This window comes from Mirounga angustirostris, unplaced genomic scaffold, assembly GCF_029215605.1.
Source record: "Mirounga angustirostris isolate CCGP_5_RB_7025 unplaced genomic scaffold, mMirAng1.0.hap1 SCAF_1, whole genome shotgun sequence".
NCBI lineage: Eukaryota > Metazoa > Chordata > Mammalia > Carnivora > Phocidae > Mirounga > Mirounga angustirostris.
In genome coordinates this window covers 69,208,303-69,227,693 of record NW_026991709.1, presented here as the reverse complement: position 1 = coordinate 69,227,693, position 19,391 = coordinate 69,208,303, and the positions used below count along the sequence as shown (strand labels likewise).

General features: G+C 35.3%; 1 protein-coding gene across 4 annotated transcripts in view; it reads left to right on the top strand.

Moving 5' to 3' along the window:
- ZNF148 (zinc finger protein 148) overlaps positions 1-19,391 on the top strand; it is a 120,237-nt gene that overhangs the window by 67,795 nt on the left and 33,051 nt on the right. For all 4 annotated transcript variants that reach the window (XM_045903025.3, XM_054504237.2, XM_054504238.2 and 1 more), the window contains 3 exons: positions 7,575-7,700; positions 16,200-16,323; positions 17,737-17,820. In XM_045903025.3, the coding sequence (XP_045758981.1) occupies positions 7,575-7,700; positions 16,200-16,323; positions 17,737-17,820 (334 nt within the window). The remainder of the gene's footprint in view (positions 1-7,574; positions 7,701-16,199; positions 16,324-17,736; positions 17,821-19,391) is intronic.

Genomic DNA, 19,391 nt, shown 5'->3' with positions numbered 1-19,391 from the left:
TCTCTGTATTTATGGATCTGTTTCTGCTTTTTTTGGTTTGTTTGTACATTTGTTTTTTAGATTCCACATAGAAGTGAAATCATATGGTATTTTTCTTTCTCTGATTTATTTCACTTAGCATAATATCCCATAGTTCTATCCATGTTGTTACAAATGGCACGATCTCATTCTTTTTTTATGGCTGAGTAATACTCCATTGTGCGTGCATGTAGTGCACATCTTTATCCATTTACCTAACATTGGACACTTAGGTTGCTTCCATATGTTGGCTGTTGTAAATAATGCTGCAATAAATATAGGGGTGCATATATCTATTTAAATTAGTGTTTTTGCTTTCTTTGGGTAAATAACCAGTGGTGGAATTACTGGATTGTAAGGTATTTTAGTTTTAATTTTTTTGAGGAGCCTCCATACTCTTTTCCACAGTGGCTGCACCAATTTATATTCCACCGACAGTGCATGAGGGTTTCTTTTTCTCCACATCCTCACCAACACTTGTTATTTCTTGTCTAAAGGTTCTAGCCAGTTTCATAGATGTGAGGTGATATTTATTTATTTTTTTCATTGTGGTTTTGATTTGCATTTCCCTGATGATTAGGGAGCACCTTTTTTGTGTCTGTTGCCCATCTGTATGTCTTCATTGGAAAAATGTTTATTCAGGTCCTCTGCCCACATTTTAATTGGAGTATTTGTGGGGGGGGGGTTTGTTTTGTTTTTGGTATTGAGTTGTATAAGTTCTTTATATACTTTGGATATTAATCTCTTGTCAGATATATCTTGTGCAAATGTCTTCTCCCATTCAATAGGTTGCCTTTTCATGTTCTTGATGGTTTCTTTTCCTGTGCAAAAGCTTTTTATTTTGATGTAATCCTTATAGTTTATTTTTGCTTTTGTCCTTGACTGAGGAGATATATCTAGAAAAATGTTTCTTCGGCCAGCTGATGTCAAAGAGGTTGCTGCCTGTGTTTTTGTCTGGGGGTTTTATAGTATTAGCCCTCACATTTATATCTTTAATCCATTTTGAATTTATTTTTGTATATGGTGTGAGAAAGTGGTCCAGTTTCATTCTTTTGCATGTAGCTGCCTAGTTTTCCCAGCACTATTTATTAAAGAGACTGTTTCTCCATTGTATGTTATTTCCTCCTTAGTGATAGATCAATTAACCATATAATTGTGGTCTGATTTTTGGAGTGTGTTTTCTGTTCCACTGATCTATATGTGTCTGTTTTTGTGCCAGAACCGTACTATTTTAATTACTATAGCTTAGTAGTATATCTTGAAATCTGGGATTGTGATACCTCTGGCTTTGTTCTGCTTTCTCAAGATTGCTTTTGATACTATATGGGGTAGTTTTGGTTCCATATACATTTCAGTATTATATGTTCTAGTTCTGTGAAAAATAACATATAACATTTTTAATGAAATATAACCTTGTGCTCGCTTTGGCAGCACATATACTAAAATTGAAATATAACCTTGTTTTCTAAAACAAAAAATTTAGAGAGACTTTGTTTTACAGTTTTATTAATCTGTATATTACCTGGCTTACTGTAATATAACTGGATTCTCACATTCGCTAATACATTCACTCTGTGGTGACATCACATGTTAGCTTCTGAAAAATGCCACTATGTATTCATGAGAGGAGAGTGGGGAAAACCGTCATGATTATGGAAGCATTTCCAAGCTCATGGACAACCAAAAAGGGTGTCAGGGACCTTCATGATTTTATGGAAGTTGAAAGAATGGAATGTCCAGGTAGGATGGGGGGAGTCAGCACTGTCACAGATAAGATAACTTGATTTGAGCACTTCATCTACTTCATCTTATAGTTATCTAATTTATAAGTTGCTAGCGTAGCAGCCAAAATGCAGATTTATCATAAGAAATGTAGAGAAACAGACTAGAATATTTGCTGTGAAGTATGGATCCCTGAACCCTTCAAAATCAAAAGATAACTATGGACCTTGTCAAACCCTGACAAATGTAGCTACATTCAAAATTTTGAATGCAGTCGTGGGTCAGGCAGAAGGGAAGGTTATAGTTCATGAATCACACAAAGGCCTGTTCCGTCAGTGTGCTCCTTCCTCTCCTTGCCCTATTCTGTGACTTGGTGAGCTTGGAATTAGAAATATTCCTATTGACCAGCTACATTTAACTGTTCTTGCCAAAACTACCCTGGAAATACACACACACACTCTCTCTCTCTCTCTCTCTCTCTCTCTCTCGGTCTTAACTTTCTCTTTTCCAGACTCCAGGAATATTCCCCACTATTGCTAACATTCTTTCTTTAGGCAGTATGTTTACAGTACAGTTAATTGTGTTATATCTTTATTTTTATATTCAAACACTTGTTTTATTTAGTCACCTTGATTTTGTTTCCTAGATGCAATACTTTGAAACAGTTCCCTTCTAGTGATAAACACATCCTTTTTATATGACTGTGTGTACTACTTTTACTCTCAGGAATAACCATTTCTTTAAAATTTGGAGGCAGTTATTTTGTCAGTATTCTTATAAAAGAATTATTCTGTATAACAGATTATTCTTTGTAAAAGTTTGGCCATAAGAAGGAAATTGTTAGAAAAATTTTGGTTCATGAGAAATGATTTTATAGAGGAAATGTAAGTGTGCTTTTAGGCAGAGAAGATGTAGCTGGTAGAATAAGGAAGATTATTTTAGAAAGGCAGTGAAACAGATAGGTAGGAATTGAGTCAGTAGCACAGAGTAGAGAGGAAATTGAAAATTGGAAGGAACATATGGCTCTAGAAATAAAGAGGAGAGGTGGTAAGGACAGCTACTTCTGCCAAGTGACCTTTTCTTTTCTGTAAAGTGGATTCATACAGCATCTTGAAAGCTGAGCTGGGGAGAATATAATTGATACCATGGGCAACAAGGAGCTATTGTAGATTCCTCACTGGGGAGATGATAAGAAAACAGTTTTTTGTTTTTAAGATTTTATTTATTTGAGAGAGGGGGGAGAGAGAAAGAAGCGCACTCGTGCATGCACAGGACCAATGGGGAAGGGACAGAGAAGAGGGAGAAGCAGACTCCCTGCTGAGCAGGGAGCCCATTGCGGGCGGGGCTCAATCCCAGGACCCTGAGATCATGACCTGAGCTGAAGGCAGACGCTTAACTGACTGAGCCACCCAGGTGCTCCCAAAAAACAGTTTTATATTTTTTCATGGGAGAATATATGAGGGAGATGATAATGCCGTTAGGCAGCAAGGTTGATAAAGTTAATTAGAGTGAAATGGATTTTGCTGGATATGGATGTAGAATACTGAGAATGAAGAAAAGGAAGAGTCTAAAATAAACCTTCTTACCTGGGAGTTACGGGTAGAGGGTCGACTAAAATGTGCAACCCAAATGAAATACTTATTCATCATACACTATGTCTGGCAAATTTATTTTAGTACATTTCACATTTGTTATATCACTTATTAACATTATTAAGTCTGGAAGAAAGAAGTTGGGAAGGGTAGCAGGGTTGGAAGGAAAAAATAAAGGGATATGTATGATAAACCTGCAGCTCTGATTAAGTTTCTTATTTCATTCATGAAGCCTTTTGCGGTTATTTCCAATCTCATTAATTTTTCCTTTGATTCCTGCCCTTATTCCCTGTACCATTCATTTAGGTTGAACCTAACATGTACTATTACTTGAATTGCTAGGTGGGTTTTTTTGGTGGTTGTTGTTATGCATCAAAACTCCGCATGTACACTTTTAAGACCTTTAAAAAGGAGACCTTATATTTAGACTGTATTCTTGGTATTTAGAATTGTGCTCTGTACATATTAGAATTTTAGTAAATTTAAAGCTTTTGTTAAATTATTTTAGACTGAGTTTAGCACATTGCAGGCACTTAGTAGCTGTTGCACGAATAAATGAGTAAGGCTGTTATGGGAAATACCAAAGAAGAATATCTTACTTGCAGTTACCAAGATAAGATACATGTGCATGAAATAGTGAAATATAAAAGTAGGATAGTTTGTCTACTTTTGGGACAGAAATGAAATAAGTCTTAAAAGAGTAATTTTGGATTCTGGGCTCCCTTTATTAGTGATCATGGGAATCAAGGGAAGAGTTTTTTTTAATGTAGAGAGGCCTCTTTATATTTAAGGTCAGGAGAATGAAGTGAAAGAGATCAAAAATGAAGAAAACATCAGGATAATTAAGAGATATATTTTAGAAGTAGCAAGAAAGAACCAGCATGGGCTGTGGCAAGGGGTGAGGAGGTATGACATTATAGGTCTCTACCTCTTCTAAAGCTGTTGGGGAAGAAGTTAGAAGAGTATGGAAGGTAGATATAACATGGGAGTCATGCCTGACAGTTTCCCTAGTCTCAAAGTGAGAGATCTAGAGGGGGCTTCAGGTTTTAGGTGGAGAAATGCCTGGCTTTAGTAAGATCTTAGGAAAGGAAGGGTAGTTAGGCTGATTGATGGTTTAATGGTATTTCTGGGTCGGTAGTGAGAACAACATTGAAATTCAGGTATGTGGGCATGAAGTTGTATATGGGACATGGTGGAATGGTAAAGCTTAAGTGAGGAAGAAACCAGAGTCTTTGTTTTTTTAATCTGATGTATTTCCTAGTCTCTTGGTTTTCTTTTCTTTTTTTCAAAGATTTTATTTATTTGTCAGAGAGAGAGAACACAAGCAGAGGGAGACCAGCAGGCTCCCCGCTGAGCAAGGAGCCTCATGTGGGACTCGATCCCAGAACCCTGGGATCATGACCTGAGCCGAAGGCAGCTGCTTAACGGACTGAGCCACCCAGGCGCCCCTGAATATGTTTCAAAAATCCAGCAAACCAGTCTTTTCAAATATCATGTACCTGCAGATGCTGCTTTGATTAATTATACTTTGGTTTATTTTAGGTGAAAAATAACACTAAGAACTTGATTTTCTTGTAAAGACAGTTCTCAAGGAATGAAAAGACAATGTATAGATGAATTCTTGTCTCTTTTGTCATGATTAAGAGGTTTTCATGTTTTGGGGTGCCTGGGTGGCTCAGTCGGTTTCAGCATCTGATTCTTGTTCTCAGCTCCAGTCTTGATCTCAGGGTGATGAGTTCAGGCCCCATGTTGGGCTCCACGCTGGCCGTGGAGCCTACTTTAAAAAAAAAAGTTTTCATGTTTTTATAGATTATAGTTGTCTTCTTAAAGCCAAAGAAGACTTAAGTTTTCTCAGACTTTTTTGCAACTCACTCTTTCTAGCTGACTTACTATCATACCCATCCATCTCTTTATGATTTAGAGTTACCTCCATCTTTTCTAAGCACCTTAGGCTGGATCTGTGTACTTTAGTGTGTGGTTATGTTATATATAGAGGAGATTAATTTATTCCATTTATGGGTAATAAGCCTGTTGGTGCGCTCCTGTGTGCCTGACATTCACAATGTTTTGATTCATTGATACTTCTGGGTTTGAGGCTGGGCTTTCATATGTTAAAAGTATGCCTTATATTTGAGAATGCTAGTACAAATACTTCTTTCCAGGGATGCCTGGGTGGCTCAGTCAATTAAGCGTCTGCCTTCTGCTCAGGTCATGATCCCAGGGTCCTGGGATCAAGTCCCACATTGGGCTCCATGTTCAGCGGGGAGCCTGCCTCTCCCTCTGCCTGCCGCTCCCCCTGCTTGTGTGCTCTCTCTCTGACAAATAAATAAATAAAACCTAAAAAAAAAAACAAAAAACACTTTCCATATATGTGGAAATAACTGAAAAGTTTAGATACATTTATTAATCTTTTTCACTGTTTACACAGAAAGGCTCTTCCTTGGTTTGTGAATATCTGCTAATTGCAGAATTTGTGAATTTGTCTTATACTCTACTTGGCACTTTTGCTAAAAATAATTCCTCTGTTTCTTACTGCTGCATGCTAAATTTTCATGGTTTCTTTGCAATTTAGAAGCTGATGGAAATACTGGAACTACTTTTTGGTGCCCCTGCAAAATGGGACAGAGCAATTCAGCAGCTGCTTACATAGTCTGTAATCATCTCTGCTGTCTCATACCCAATCCAAGTTTTGTATTTCAGTACACATCACTTGAGAGGTGTTAACATGTCTGTATTCCAAAGCCTTGTTGGTGGTGATTTTACCATTTTATTTTATGTTCCAAATAATGATACCAAAAGAAGCCATAGGAAGGTTTGCTAGTACTATTCTATAACCTGATAGAAAGAATTATTAGCCTAGTAAATCATTTACATCCTGTTTTTGTGCCAAGATTCTTCTTGATTTGTGATTCTTATACTGCCTACACCTCAGGAATTTATGAAAGCTTCCAGTTCCTTATTTTGTCAGCCTGAAATCCCTGCCTTATGTTGCATTTTCCTCATGAACCCCTTCTACACAGCTGTCTTCCAACTTTACACTGTGAATCTGTAAGATGTTATAATGTTTTGCACCATTCTTTTTAGTGTATGTTTTGAAAAATGTAGCCACTACTACATGATACTTCCTGGATTGTTATTAAGGAGTTATTTATTTATTTTAGCTTATAAAGAACAGAGATTTATTTCTCACAGTTCTGGAGGCTGGAAATCTAGGATCAGGGTGTCAGCATGGTAGGGTGAGGGCCCTCTTCCAGATCGCAGACTTCTTGTTGTGTCATTACATGTTGGAAAGGTCACGGATGTTTAATGTGGTTCAGAACCTGTTGAGTTGAAAGGTTTTTTAGTTTTAAGATTCTTGTATTTTCATTTCAAGGATAGATGGAAAATGTACTATTAAAGAGCAGATGACTGAGTATCATCAGTTGTGATGAGAATTGGCACTACTATTACTGATCTAAGAACCTTCATGCGTTTCTATTTGTGTGTGTGGGGGGGTGGTTTTAGGACATGCATCTCATCTGTGAAAACAGAGATCTGAAGATGGGATAACATTTTGTAGTTTTTGTTTGTTGTGTAATTAGTATCCTGCCTTGTACATAACAGTGGCCTAACACTGTATGCAGTTCTATAAACATCTTTATTTGGTGATGGTTTTGTGTATAGGCCAGGAAAGTACAGGCTAAGCTAAGATATTGTCAGGGTGTTGAGTTTAAAGATAATTAAATTTTCATTTTTTGTCTTACCTTTCTTCTGACGTGATTACATTTTAGAATTTTGTGTTTCCTCATATTTTATAAATCAAGAGAAAGCCTACTGTGAAGTCTGAATACCCTTTTATTCCCCAATATTTTACTGATTTTTGGAATTTAAACCTCTTTTTGTGCTTTTAACTTCAGTATCAGTTTCCTTAAATGTGGGAGTGAAATTGATCTTACTTTGTCCTGACTTCTACTTTATTCTTTGGTCTTATAATCCTTTCCCATGATATCTTTAGTCTTCTTGTCCAGATAGATTTTTGTAAAATCTTAGTCTATTCCTTAGTTGATATACTCTTGACTCTTATTATTCTATTGCGTATTAATGAACTCTTCAATACACTGTTCTGCGCGCACATGCGCGCACACACACACACCATCATTTTGGAAGCACCTATATGTAGGTTGAGCAAAGGATTAAACATGTAATGGCTTTGTCACAATGGACTTTTTGTTTATTTCTAAAATTGGCTTTTTTTTTTAACAGATAAGTGTAAAGCAGGAAATTACTTTTACTGATGTATCTGAGCAACTGATGAGAGACAAAAAACAAATCAGAGAGCCAGTAGACTTACAGAAAAAGAAGAAACGGAAACAACGTTCTCCTGCAAAAGTAAGAGAATATATTAAGGCGGTGGTCCCTAACCTCCTAGTTCCAAACTGTTGGTTAATCTTATGGGCAGGAACCTGGCTGCTGGACCATAAGGCAAACATAAAAATCTCATGTGGCTTAGTAAAGTTGGAATGTTGTATCAGAATCGCCAGGAGGATGGGATGCATGTCTGCATGGAGGTGGCGGGCCATTGGTTTTAATTTTTCCACTTTTTTCACCATGTCTTTTTTCTAAAGACAAACTTTTCTTTTTCCACGTCTCTCTTTTCTGCCCTTGCTTCTCATTCATACTAGTTTTACTTATTTTAATATGATTTCAAGAAAATTCAACACCAGTTATTCACCAGGGAAAGGTTGTGGGATACCTGTACTAGAATGTAAGCTCCACGAGGGCAGGGACTTCATATTATTCACAGTTGTATCCCAAGAGCCTGCGATAGTAGGCATAATAGACCCTTAAGAAATACTTGATGGGTGAATGAATAGATTAGTAAATAAGTGACATACTAGTAGTAATTGCTGGCTTTTTTTCCTCTTTGGTATAGTAATAGTTGACTGTAGGTAGCATTTTGGTATTCCTAGGAAGTCTCTGAATTCTGAGCAGTATGTTTACATCTTTATAGTTATTTTTCATCTTTTGTTTTCCCTCATATAGTGAAGAAGGATTTTTTTTTAAAGTCATAATATAACATGACCTTTTAATTTTGATGGCTCCTTATTTTTACATTTGTGATTTAGATTATCATCATCATTATTTATATAATTAGTCTATTTTTGGACTCAGTGATGTGCTGAAGCCAGCTTGTATTGGCTTGCCAGAGCTGATTGCTAAATTTACAGGAATTTTGTAAGCCAGTGCTAAAATCATTAGTAACTTAAAATTAGCCATAGTGAGAATATTTATAACAAACACTTCCCACCACCTGACTCCTTACTCTGTTGGTAAGCATTAAGAACATACCACAGCTTTTGGGATATATATGTATAGCTACTATAGAAAAATTTGAAAAATAGAGACTAAAATAACCTGTAGTCATATTGCCAGAGATAGCTAACATAATTTTCTGCCATATTCCCTTTCTGTATTCAAATTTGTGTACATAGATTGATTGATTGAAAGTCCTGATTTTTTTTAACAGTGTGTAAGCAATTTTTACATTTAAAGTTATTAATGGTTTTTATAAAGATTTTATTAGCTGCATAATATATTATTTTTTGATGTATCACATTATATTCGGTGATTGCTGTATTGTTGGAAGTTGTGTTCTCTTTGCCTTTATTTTAAATCATGCTGCACTTAAAATATTTGTGTATAGATCTTCATGTGTTACTGAATCAGTCATCAGTCAGAGGGCATGAATTTTTCAAAAGTGTTCTTGACAGTGTGGCTCCTTCCAGAAATGTTGTACCAGTTACATTGCTACCTGTAGTGGACCTGAGGTGTGTCATGTCTGTCTGTACTTTCAAGTGTGAGACTTCATTTTCTGTAGCATAAGAGGGACATTTCATTATAGTTTAAATTTTAATTTCTTTAGTTACTGGCCATACTAAACTTTTTTTCTCCCATAATTATTGGCATTTTATATTTCATGTTTTGTGACGTCCCTCCCTGCCTTTCTCCTTCCCTTTGTTTTCTTGGGGTTAATTTTTTTCTCAGTGACTTATATGATACTTTTGTGTTGTTGTTTTTTTACATTAATGAATAAATCAAGTTTTTCATATATACAATACAAGGTTTTGAGAAAAAAATTATAATATTGTGATAGTGATTGTTACTTTGGATTTGCTGCTAATCTATGGGGAATAAAGTCTTTTAAAAAAAATGTACTACATTTTCCTTGGTATTTTATTGCCATTTTTTTTCTGGTACTATTCTTGAGTGTAATGTATCCTAAAATTCTGACTAAAACTGAGATTATTATCTTCTAGTAGGGTGTTATTTGGCATCTTTATTTGGTGCTATGTTCTAGGTGTTTCTAATACAGATCAGATTTTTAGAGGCTTTAAGCTATTTTGCTTGTCTAATTTGTAGATAAACTGATAATGTATTAAAATATTTCTAAGGGTATTATGTAAATATATATCTATGTAATGGCTAGATGAAAGATTTGGCCTATTTTAAGTATATTATATATAAGGAAATGTTTTGGGTCTTTTTAGGGAATTCCTAGGAGAGTGACATAACTAGAAATAATACATGGAAGATGAGGGTGTGAGACTAACAAAAACAGTTATTTTTAAACTTTCCTGACACATTAAATGTAACGGAGAATGGTGTGGACTGTTTTTAACACTGGTCTGCAGTCTCCAGATGAATGGTTTTTGTGTCTGGAGTATTAGAATTTGAGACAGAACCAGTGAGGTTTTTTTACATTTTCTCAAGCATGTTTTTAAAAATTAACACTTCATATTTTTCATTAAAGTAACTGTTTCTTCCTTTTTTGTAAGAAGAGAAAGAGAAGCTTATCTCATGTCTATAAATCAATGTATTGCTTGTTTTAAATTCCTTAAAAACAGTTTTAAGTTTCACAAAGAATTATAATTTATTATGCTTAGAAGACTCTACTCTCCCCCCAAATCTTTTCCAGATCTTGAATTTGCCATTATGAATATTTTGGGTGTGCGCCACCATTGTGTCATATTAGATTGGGGATCTATGCAGAAAATATAACTAACATGATAGACTTCTGGTTAAAATATTAGAGCTTACATATCCATATAAATAAATGTGACTCCTTTCAAGATCAGCTCTGTAGTGAGAAGTACTGTATTGTTATGTCATCTTTAGCTGCCATGGATTTTAAGCAATAATTGCTTTCTAAGCCTCTGTCATATGGCAGAGGTAGATTTGATACTGAAAATGCCAAAATACATTTAGCAGCATGTCTGAAGAAGAGGATATAGTCAAGCTTGGGAATGTTGGCTAGGTCAAGTTATTTGGTGCTATCATGGATTAAGCTTGTTTATGAAAGTAAGTTTTCTACATAATAAAATCTTGTCCCTTTTAAATGTCAAATTTAATTTAATTTTAACAGCTTTGTCGGGGATCTTTAATGTGTTGTGTTCTTTTTAAGTATAGTGCATATGAACTATAATGTCTAGTCTAATGTCTGTCTATGTTGATGATGTAAACATTTTTTTAAAAATTATATGAATTATAATGAAGCCCTTTGGAAGGACTGAGATATTAGGGCTTTCCCCGCCTCTTACCCTGAACGCTCCTGACTGGTAGACTTTAAGTGTTTTTTTGATGCTTATAATTGCTTCTTGTCTCATTCCTTAATGACATGCTATTCTTTTTTACATTGCTATACTTAGTTCCATCGCCCCTTTGAATCTCGCTTTGTTGTGGATTAGCACTATATGGAGAACTAAAGTTACCAGAAATGTGTGAAAAGTTTTAGTAAACTTAATTCGTTCTCCATGCATTCATGTCAGTGGGTTTCCTCCTGGCTCTCATTAGAGTCACCTATAGGGCTTTTCCAGTTATAAATACCCAGGCCCCAACCCTGGGGATTCTTATTGAGGGGATTTCCATTTATACTTTAAAAGAGTCCAGGGCGATTGTGATTTATGTTTACGCTTGAGAATCTCAAGTCTTAATACTAGAAACTTCTGGAATAAGAAGTAAGGAATGAGCTATTACCACTTGACTTTGATATTGACTTGTTAGGTGTATTAGGAGGTAACACAGAAGGTTTCTATGAGGATTATTGAGCCAAAGTCAACTCTTAAGATAATCTTTTTAAGAAAAGTATAATAATATTATCTTAATCCAGTATTGTATACATTGTATAGGTCTTTTCAAATGTCTCAGTGACTGAATGAGATAGAGCAGAGTACTTTTAATTCCTTACTTCTTATTCTGAAATGTATCTCCCTTTTCATCCCTCAGCAAACAGTTTAGATGCCTGTGATGTGCCAGCATCTCTTATCAGGTGCTGAAGAATGGAACTGTTTGTTTAATAGTTTAGGTGGTCCGAGTAGAAATTGATCATTCAAAGTTGTGCTGAACTCAGTAAGGATGAGAATATTCCACAGATCAAATAGATTGTAGATTATATAGAGAATCCTTTCTTAGCAATTTATTATACAGTATTGGTTTTCAGAAAAGATTTGTGACTTTGATATCAAAAAGATCTTAAATTATATAAATGAGGAAAACTTAATTAAAGGGAACAGAGAAATAGATATACCAGGCATGTGTCATACTTTCTCCTGTGTGTTGACTTGATTATGGAAGAAGTGGCTTTGAAGCTGAAGAACTGATTATAAGATGGGGAATGGAAGTAACAGAATAGTACTTAAGAGAAAAATGAAGATGAGTATTAGTAAAAGAATGTGTATTTTATTTATTTATTTATTTATTTATTTATTTATTTATTTATTTAGATTTTATTTATTTGTCAGAGAAAGAGCACACCAACCAGGGGGGGAGTGGCAGGGAGAGGGAGAAGCTCCCCATCCTAGCAGGGAGCCTGATGCATGGGACTCAATCCCAGGACCCTGGGATCATGACCTGAGCCAAAGGCAGACGCTTAACCGACTGAGCCACCCAGGAGTCCCTAATATTTTATTTCTCTAATTTTCTCAGGAAGCTATGTGTTTTGGGTAAATAATTTTTCTCACAAAACTGAACCCTAACTTTAAAAAATATTTTGATGCAAACCTTTCTTTAAATATCACATACTTTTTTGCCTAATATTTAGGAAACCTAAGAGAAATGACCTTTTCTAAAGCTTAGGGTTATTATGCTGAACATTAGTTATTGTGCCATGCTTACAATACAGTGACTTTTGTGTTCTGGCACTGTCAAAAGCTTGTCATTTTAAAATGAAATTTGTAATGTATGAAGTCCAGTATGGACAGATAGTGAAAATTCTGAAGAATGAGAGTGACAGTGTGAGGGTGGGATATTAGAGGTAACTAGAAGGGTCAAGATGTTGTGCTGGTTATTGCTGTGGATGGTTATGGCTGTGTTATTTTGTTGTATATCTTTGGGATGGCACTATTCTGCTTCTGATTGGATTTGAAGAATAAAGAGAATTATAGAAGATCTCATTCTCCACCCCCCCCAGTTGCAGTGAACTGACTTACAATACAGGAGAAATTTAAATTATCTCTTCTATATTGTCTTTTGGGTTTTGGTAGTTTAGAAGATGCTTTAGGTTAAGAATATATGATAAAACCTATAATCATTACCTTAAAATAATTACAATTATTTTAAAATAATTTTAATAGTACATAACAGAGAATGGAGAAAATAATTTCTGCCTTTTAAGACAGCAAAACTTTTCCTCACTGAAGAGTGTTAGGTTGTTCAGTGGCAGTGACCTTTGAGGAATGAAAAATCTCTAAATTTAATAGAGCTTTGTTAGTGCTTTGCCTAATGAAAATTGATGTATTATTTAAGATAACCATCATATATAGTAGCTAGCTGGGAACAGATTTGGCTCAGAACAAAAAATAATGGACCATGAGATTAAGAAAGCAGATTAATTGAGTTCATTTGGTTTTGAAATTTTTTACTAAAAAATCTGTTTTAAATTTGTAAACAGTTAAGAAAATCAAGTATGTTAAGTATTGTTTAGACTGTTACTAATTTCACCACTCTTGATAAAGCCTTATTACTTGGTCTTTATAATATACCATATTTCTCCAAGAGTAGGAGTGACAGGAAGCAAGACAAATCAAATGGAGATACTATACCAGGCATTTTAGGATTTAAACCTTGAAATTTAAAATGTTTAGTTGTAATAGTGTTCATAAATTGAGGGGAAAAAGAAAAGCAGAAATATTTTATGGTACTAGTTAGAGTAGCAAGTGAGACTGCTAATCTCTAAGGCAGACACATTTAACTGGTAGATCACATTCTCCCAAAAGATCTTGAAAGGGTGTGAACAAGAACAGAAGCCATATCCACCAAGGAAGAAAATTTTGCCTATATTAATGTGCAATTTCTTTTCCACTAAGGGCCTTTGTTCTTTAACATAGCCACGTCTCTGTGGCACTACTTAGTAACTTCGAAAAATTGAAAGGTATCACTTTTGGCAAAAATTTTTAAAGAGAATAAATTGGTGAGCCATGAGGATGTTTGGTATGGGTAGCAGTCAGCCATGTCATTAGACATTTATAGAGTCTAACTATGTTCCAGATACCATTTTGGGCACTGGGGTTATAGTGGTGAATAAAACAGACAAAATCACGTGGTTATATTGAAAACAGATTACAAATTGGAAGAGCCACTGGTGCTCATCTGAGGCAAGATGAATTTTACTCAGTGTCCTTTATACAAATATGTTTGTTATTCTGCCCCCCCCCAAAAAAAACACAGAGAAAGAAATATTAAAATGTCCCAAGAATTTGATTTTTCTGTCTTTGACCTTATAAATGTGCTAGATTTTTCAGTCTTCTTATTCACAAGCCAGTGTTAGCTGTTTCATCCATAAAATCCACCTTGAGTTAAGGCTTGAATGCACAGGGAAAGGCAGCATTACCTTCAGTGCCAGAAAACGATGACCTAGAACTCCTTAACTCTTCATAAAAGGGCTTTGTACAGTCAGGGACAACATCCGTTTCACATTAAGTAACTTGGGCCAGATTTGTTCCTTGCAGAGACTTCCCTTGCAGTTGCTATGCCACAGAAAGCTATTGAGCTGCCATGTGTTTTGGCACTTGGATCTTGTTATCAGCATATGTGGAAAAAATACCTGGTGCTATCTTGTTTTTAGTTCTGTTTTATATAAAATGTTTAACATCTTTTTGTTATTTGTTGTATGTTAGAAATATTTTGAATCTTCTTTGAAAAGATTTTGTGTTTTGTTTTGCATAGTGTTAACTTGCATATTATTTTGTGACTTGGAGGGGTCAAAAAATTTAAAGCAACTGGCCAGAGATGAAACTTTCTATTCTCACTGACTCTCATCAGGAAGCTGTGACACCCACTTCCATTCTTGTGCCAAATGTTTCTCTTTATGACTCTGGTGCATAGACTTTGAAGCATTGTTGACCACATTGGCAGTTTGCCCAGAACCCAAATATCCTGTATAATTTGCATAATAATTACCATTGCTTTACATACAGTACAGGCTGAGTTGTCTTCCAGAATTTAAAGTAAAAGAATGTTTTAAAAATTAAAGCCTTTTCCCCCTTACCTCTCCTGTTTTCTAGGTTTGAGAAGGGGGTCATAGCTGTGTGTTTACAGGCCCTAATCAGTTTCCACAGGCCTTTGTATTTTCTAAGATGTTTCCTAGATTTGTCTACCCTGTGTGGGACACAGTTTTGTAGCTCCTACACTGTATGCCCCCACTTTCAGTATTGTTTCCCTCTTACTTGCCATGCTCCTAGGGATCTGATCTCCTACTGGTTTTCTTTGCTTCTTATCTTCATGTCATATTCTGCCATGTCATTTCTAATCTCCTAAGTAATGAAAAAAAAAAAGATCATTTATTAAGATGAGCTTCTCTCCAACACTGTCCAGACCAGGCCCATAATATTCTCAACCTCAGGAAGCCCAGGAAGATATGATTTCTTTGTCACCTGTCTTCCTTCCCCATACCCACTCTTATTTATCCAACAGATGTTTTTAGGAATATGCTCAGTGACAGTTTAGTAGTCCTAGAATAAGTAACCTTAGAGATCCTAGAGTGAACCAGACTCCAAATTCTATGCTAGATGACTTAAAAACTTAGATTGCTCTTTTTCTCTGCTTTAACAAAAACAAGCAAGCAAGCAAGCAAGAACGAAAATGTAATAGGTAAGCATTTATGTGATTCAGAAAAGTATTTAAGTATAAACAATGTAGAGTCCCCCTCCCACTTTCTCCCCTCTGCCCAGTTCCCCTGCCATCACAACCAAGGCTCTGTGTGTTTCATGTGTATCCTTCTTAAATAGTTTTTATGCATATACAAATAAATATGTATCCTTCTATGTACTTTCTTATATATAAAAATTTGCAAAATTATGTACTGGATTCTAAACCTTGCATTTTTTACTTAATAAATCCTGGAGCTTTTTCCATATAGGTCTGTAGAGAGCTTTTCTCATTTTATTTTACAACCAGATAATATTAAGTTGCATTCACTTTCCATGATTTAACCAGTCCTATACTGATTGATATTTATGCCATGTCTGTCTAAAACATAAAACTTTTGTCCTGCATATGTGAGAATTTAAAATTGAAAATAAAGTTACACTCACCCTAGCAGAGAGCAGCACTTCAGGACTCTGTTAGACATCACCTTTGGAGAAGAGGGGACAGAGTGCTGAGATCTTACTTATACCAGCTTCCAAGGTTTTATTAGTGATTTTTACCATTCCGAGTCACATTGTACTTTGCTACAGTTAATCATAACCTTATTCTAACACCTTTTTCAAGATTAGGAAAGAAATTTTCATAATTTCTGGTGACCATTGTTTGCGTTAAAAGGCATTACCTTTTTTATAAGTTAGTATTATGTTTTTAAAACTTTTGTTTTTACCTTTTTTTTTTTTTAACTAGATCCTTACAATAAATGAGGATGGATCACTTGGTTTGAAAACCCCTAAATCTCACGTTTGTGAGCACTGCAATGCTGCCTTTAGAACGAACTATCACTTACAGAGACATGTCTTCATTCATACAGGTATTTCTTGAATTAAAATGGGCTTATGGCCATTATTATTGTTGTTGCTATTTTTACCTCGCATAAATGTCATTCATTTCTAAGACTGTAGCTAACCTGGCATTTTAAATCAGAGATTTCCACAGGCCAGAATGTCAGAAGGAAACCAGCAAAAACTTTAAATGAGAAAACAATGAGCAATGATGTGTAAAATTAATTAGTCTTAATTGGACACTTACCTGGCTTATGTGTTCTTTTCAGCTAGAGAAACAATTAAATAATGTATTATTAAAAGCCTGTCAACATTTATTTTTCTCTGCAAGACATCCAGATGGAGTTTGAAATAAGAATTTATGAAATATGAGCTTCAAATATTAAAAAATGATATTAAAAATGATCACTAAGAACATGACATTATAGAGGGCAGACCTAAAGACTAATCACAGATCCTTGGGGAAACAGACTAGACACGTAGGTTAAATTAAAGGGTATGGGGTGGGGAAGATAGAGTAATAAGGTAGGTTTAATGAAGTAGGAAATAGAGTGTCCCAGAAGCTAAAAAAAGAGACAGTTCCAGGGAGGGTATGATCAGCAATGCCACAACCTTCAGAGAGGATAGAGAGGGGTAGAGAACTGAGAAGAAACCATTGGAATAAAATAGTAAAGAGATCACAAGTAGCTTTTAAGAAAGCAGAGTATAAGAGTTAAAGCACAAGTGGGTGGTGGAGAATTTGAGACATGAGGTAAACTACTCTCAAGGTATGATTGAAAAGGAAGGAGAGAAAGTAATAAGGTGGGAGTGTTTCAGGATTTCTGGGAAGTTTGTTTGCATAGAGCAGACCTCAAGAATACTTAGAGGTTCCAGCAGAGAAGGAATGATTGAAGAGTCCAGATTAAAAAAAAAGGAAAATGTTCGAAAGTTCTGAAGGTTCTGGAGAATATAATTGAAAGGGCATAAAGGGATAGTTAGCCATGGAGAACAGGGTGGGTGGATCTTCTTTCAGATAAAAAGAGAGAGGAGCTGTTTAAGACACACTAGATAACCCAGATCCTTTTTAGCCTCCTGATTTTTAAATTGTTTTGAATTGCTTTTTCTTTCTTCTTTGTTTTTCTCTCTTTCTCTCTCTCTCTCTCTCTCTCTCTCTCTCTCTCCCCCTCCCTCCCTCTCCCTCCCTCCCTTCCTTCCTTCCTTTTGGATATAGAGTGGATTTGATCTCATCTTTGTGTGATTGTGATAATGTGAATTTTATAATTGTGGGGGAAAAAATTGAGGAAATAAAATTCTTTTAAATTAATGAACAGTATAAAAATATTGTGTGGATAATTTGGAATTTTCCAGAATTTGGGCTTCTAAGATTTATCTTTCCTCAGAAATAGTAACTATAAACTGTGTTTTATCCAGTAACTAATTTGTGGATGTGAAATTATTTTAAGGCGAAAAACCATTTCAATGTAGTCAATGTGACATGCGTTTCATACAGAAGTACCTGCTACAGAGACATGAGAAGATTCATACTGGTGAGTGTTGCCACCCTTCCTATAGGGTCATTAAAATTACCATTCCAAATACAGGGAAGAATTTTTAACAAGTAGCAGCAACTTGTTGCCACTGTCATCAGTTTTGTTTCTTAAGAGTGTGTATCATATTTTTTCTTTGAATAAATCAGTCTTAACTGTTAAGACTTGGCTTTAATGTCCAAGCCCAATAAATTACTTTGAAATAGAGTTTCATAATAACTTAAAATTATTTGAAATGACAAAAGGAGATTTTTGTGAGATAGCGGTTTCCTAAGATGTTTAACAAGTTTAGGGTTAGGTAAAAGTATCATTCTTATTCATTAGTCTGGGGAAGAAACAAAGTGCCTGAGCCCTAAGATACAGATACCATTCTTTTTTCCCTTACTGTTTCATGTATATAGCTTACTAAATTAAGAGAGTTGTAATCCTGATAAATTGGAGACTTCCAGTTTTTCAGTTGTTAATGACTTAGAAACAAGTATTTCGGAAAATCACTTTAAAGGAACCCGTACCTTAAAAAGTTAAGTCTCTTTTTAAGCAAACATTTATTTGCTTTTATTTTATTTTATTTTTTGACAAATGTAAAACCAAGTGTTATATGTAACCTTGATTTAGTAGACTGTCACCTTTTGACTTTGATGTCTGTAAGCATGGTGAAAAGTGTTTCTTTAGAATTTATTTCTAGTGTTTTGCCTTTTTGTGATGGAATAAAAGCAGAGTTGGTGTATTTGTATCACTTTGATTCTTATATTTAAGTAGAATTGAGAGTGATGGTGATACTGAAAATATTGAAGTTCTTTTTTTTTTTTTTCTTAAAGATTTTATTTATTTGACAGAGAGAGGCACAGCGAGAGAGGGAGCACAAGCAGGGGGAGGGGCAGAGGGAGAAGCAGGCTTCCCGCCAAGCAGGGAGCCCAGTGCGGGGGCCCGATCCCAGGACCCTGGGACCATGACCCGAGCTGAAGGCAGACACCCGATGACTGAGCCACCCAGGTGCCCCCAAAATATTAAAGTTCTTCATATTTTTTCTATATTAAGTACTTAAGCAGGAACCTGCCCAATGTTATTTAGATGTGTTCTCATGGTACCTGCAGTACCTGTGAAAGGGGATCCTGGACAGTTTGTCCTATAAAAGAAGCAACTTCTTCTGCCTAATCATTTTCCTTTCTTTGTCCCTAACAAAGAAGCATGAATGTGGCTGGTCTCCTTAAATACAACTTCAACTGTGTAGCACATCTATGTGCTTTAAAGTTCTACTTTTCAAAGATGGTTACGCACAACAGCCATTTCAGTTTCTTAAGTAAACATTTATTCATCACTTCCAGATGGAGGGGAGTGTAATAGGCACTTTGGGAGAAAGAACAACTTATTGATCTTATGAGACTTACAGCTAAATTTTTATTTCTATACAGTAATAAAACCTGATCAGATAATGATAAAGTGGTTAAAATTTTTGTATGTTTTTAATACCTATTAGATTTTGATGATTTACTCATTCATTTAAAAAAATGTACTGAGCCTTCAGTATTTTTCAGGTATCAGAAATACAGAGATTAAAAAAGTAGTTTCCG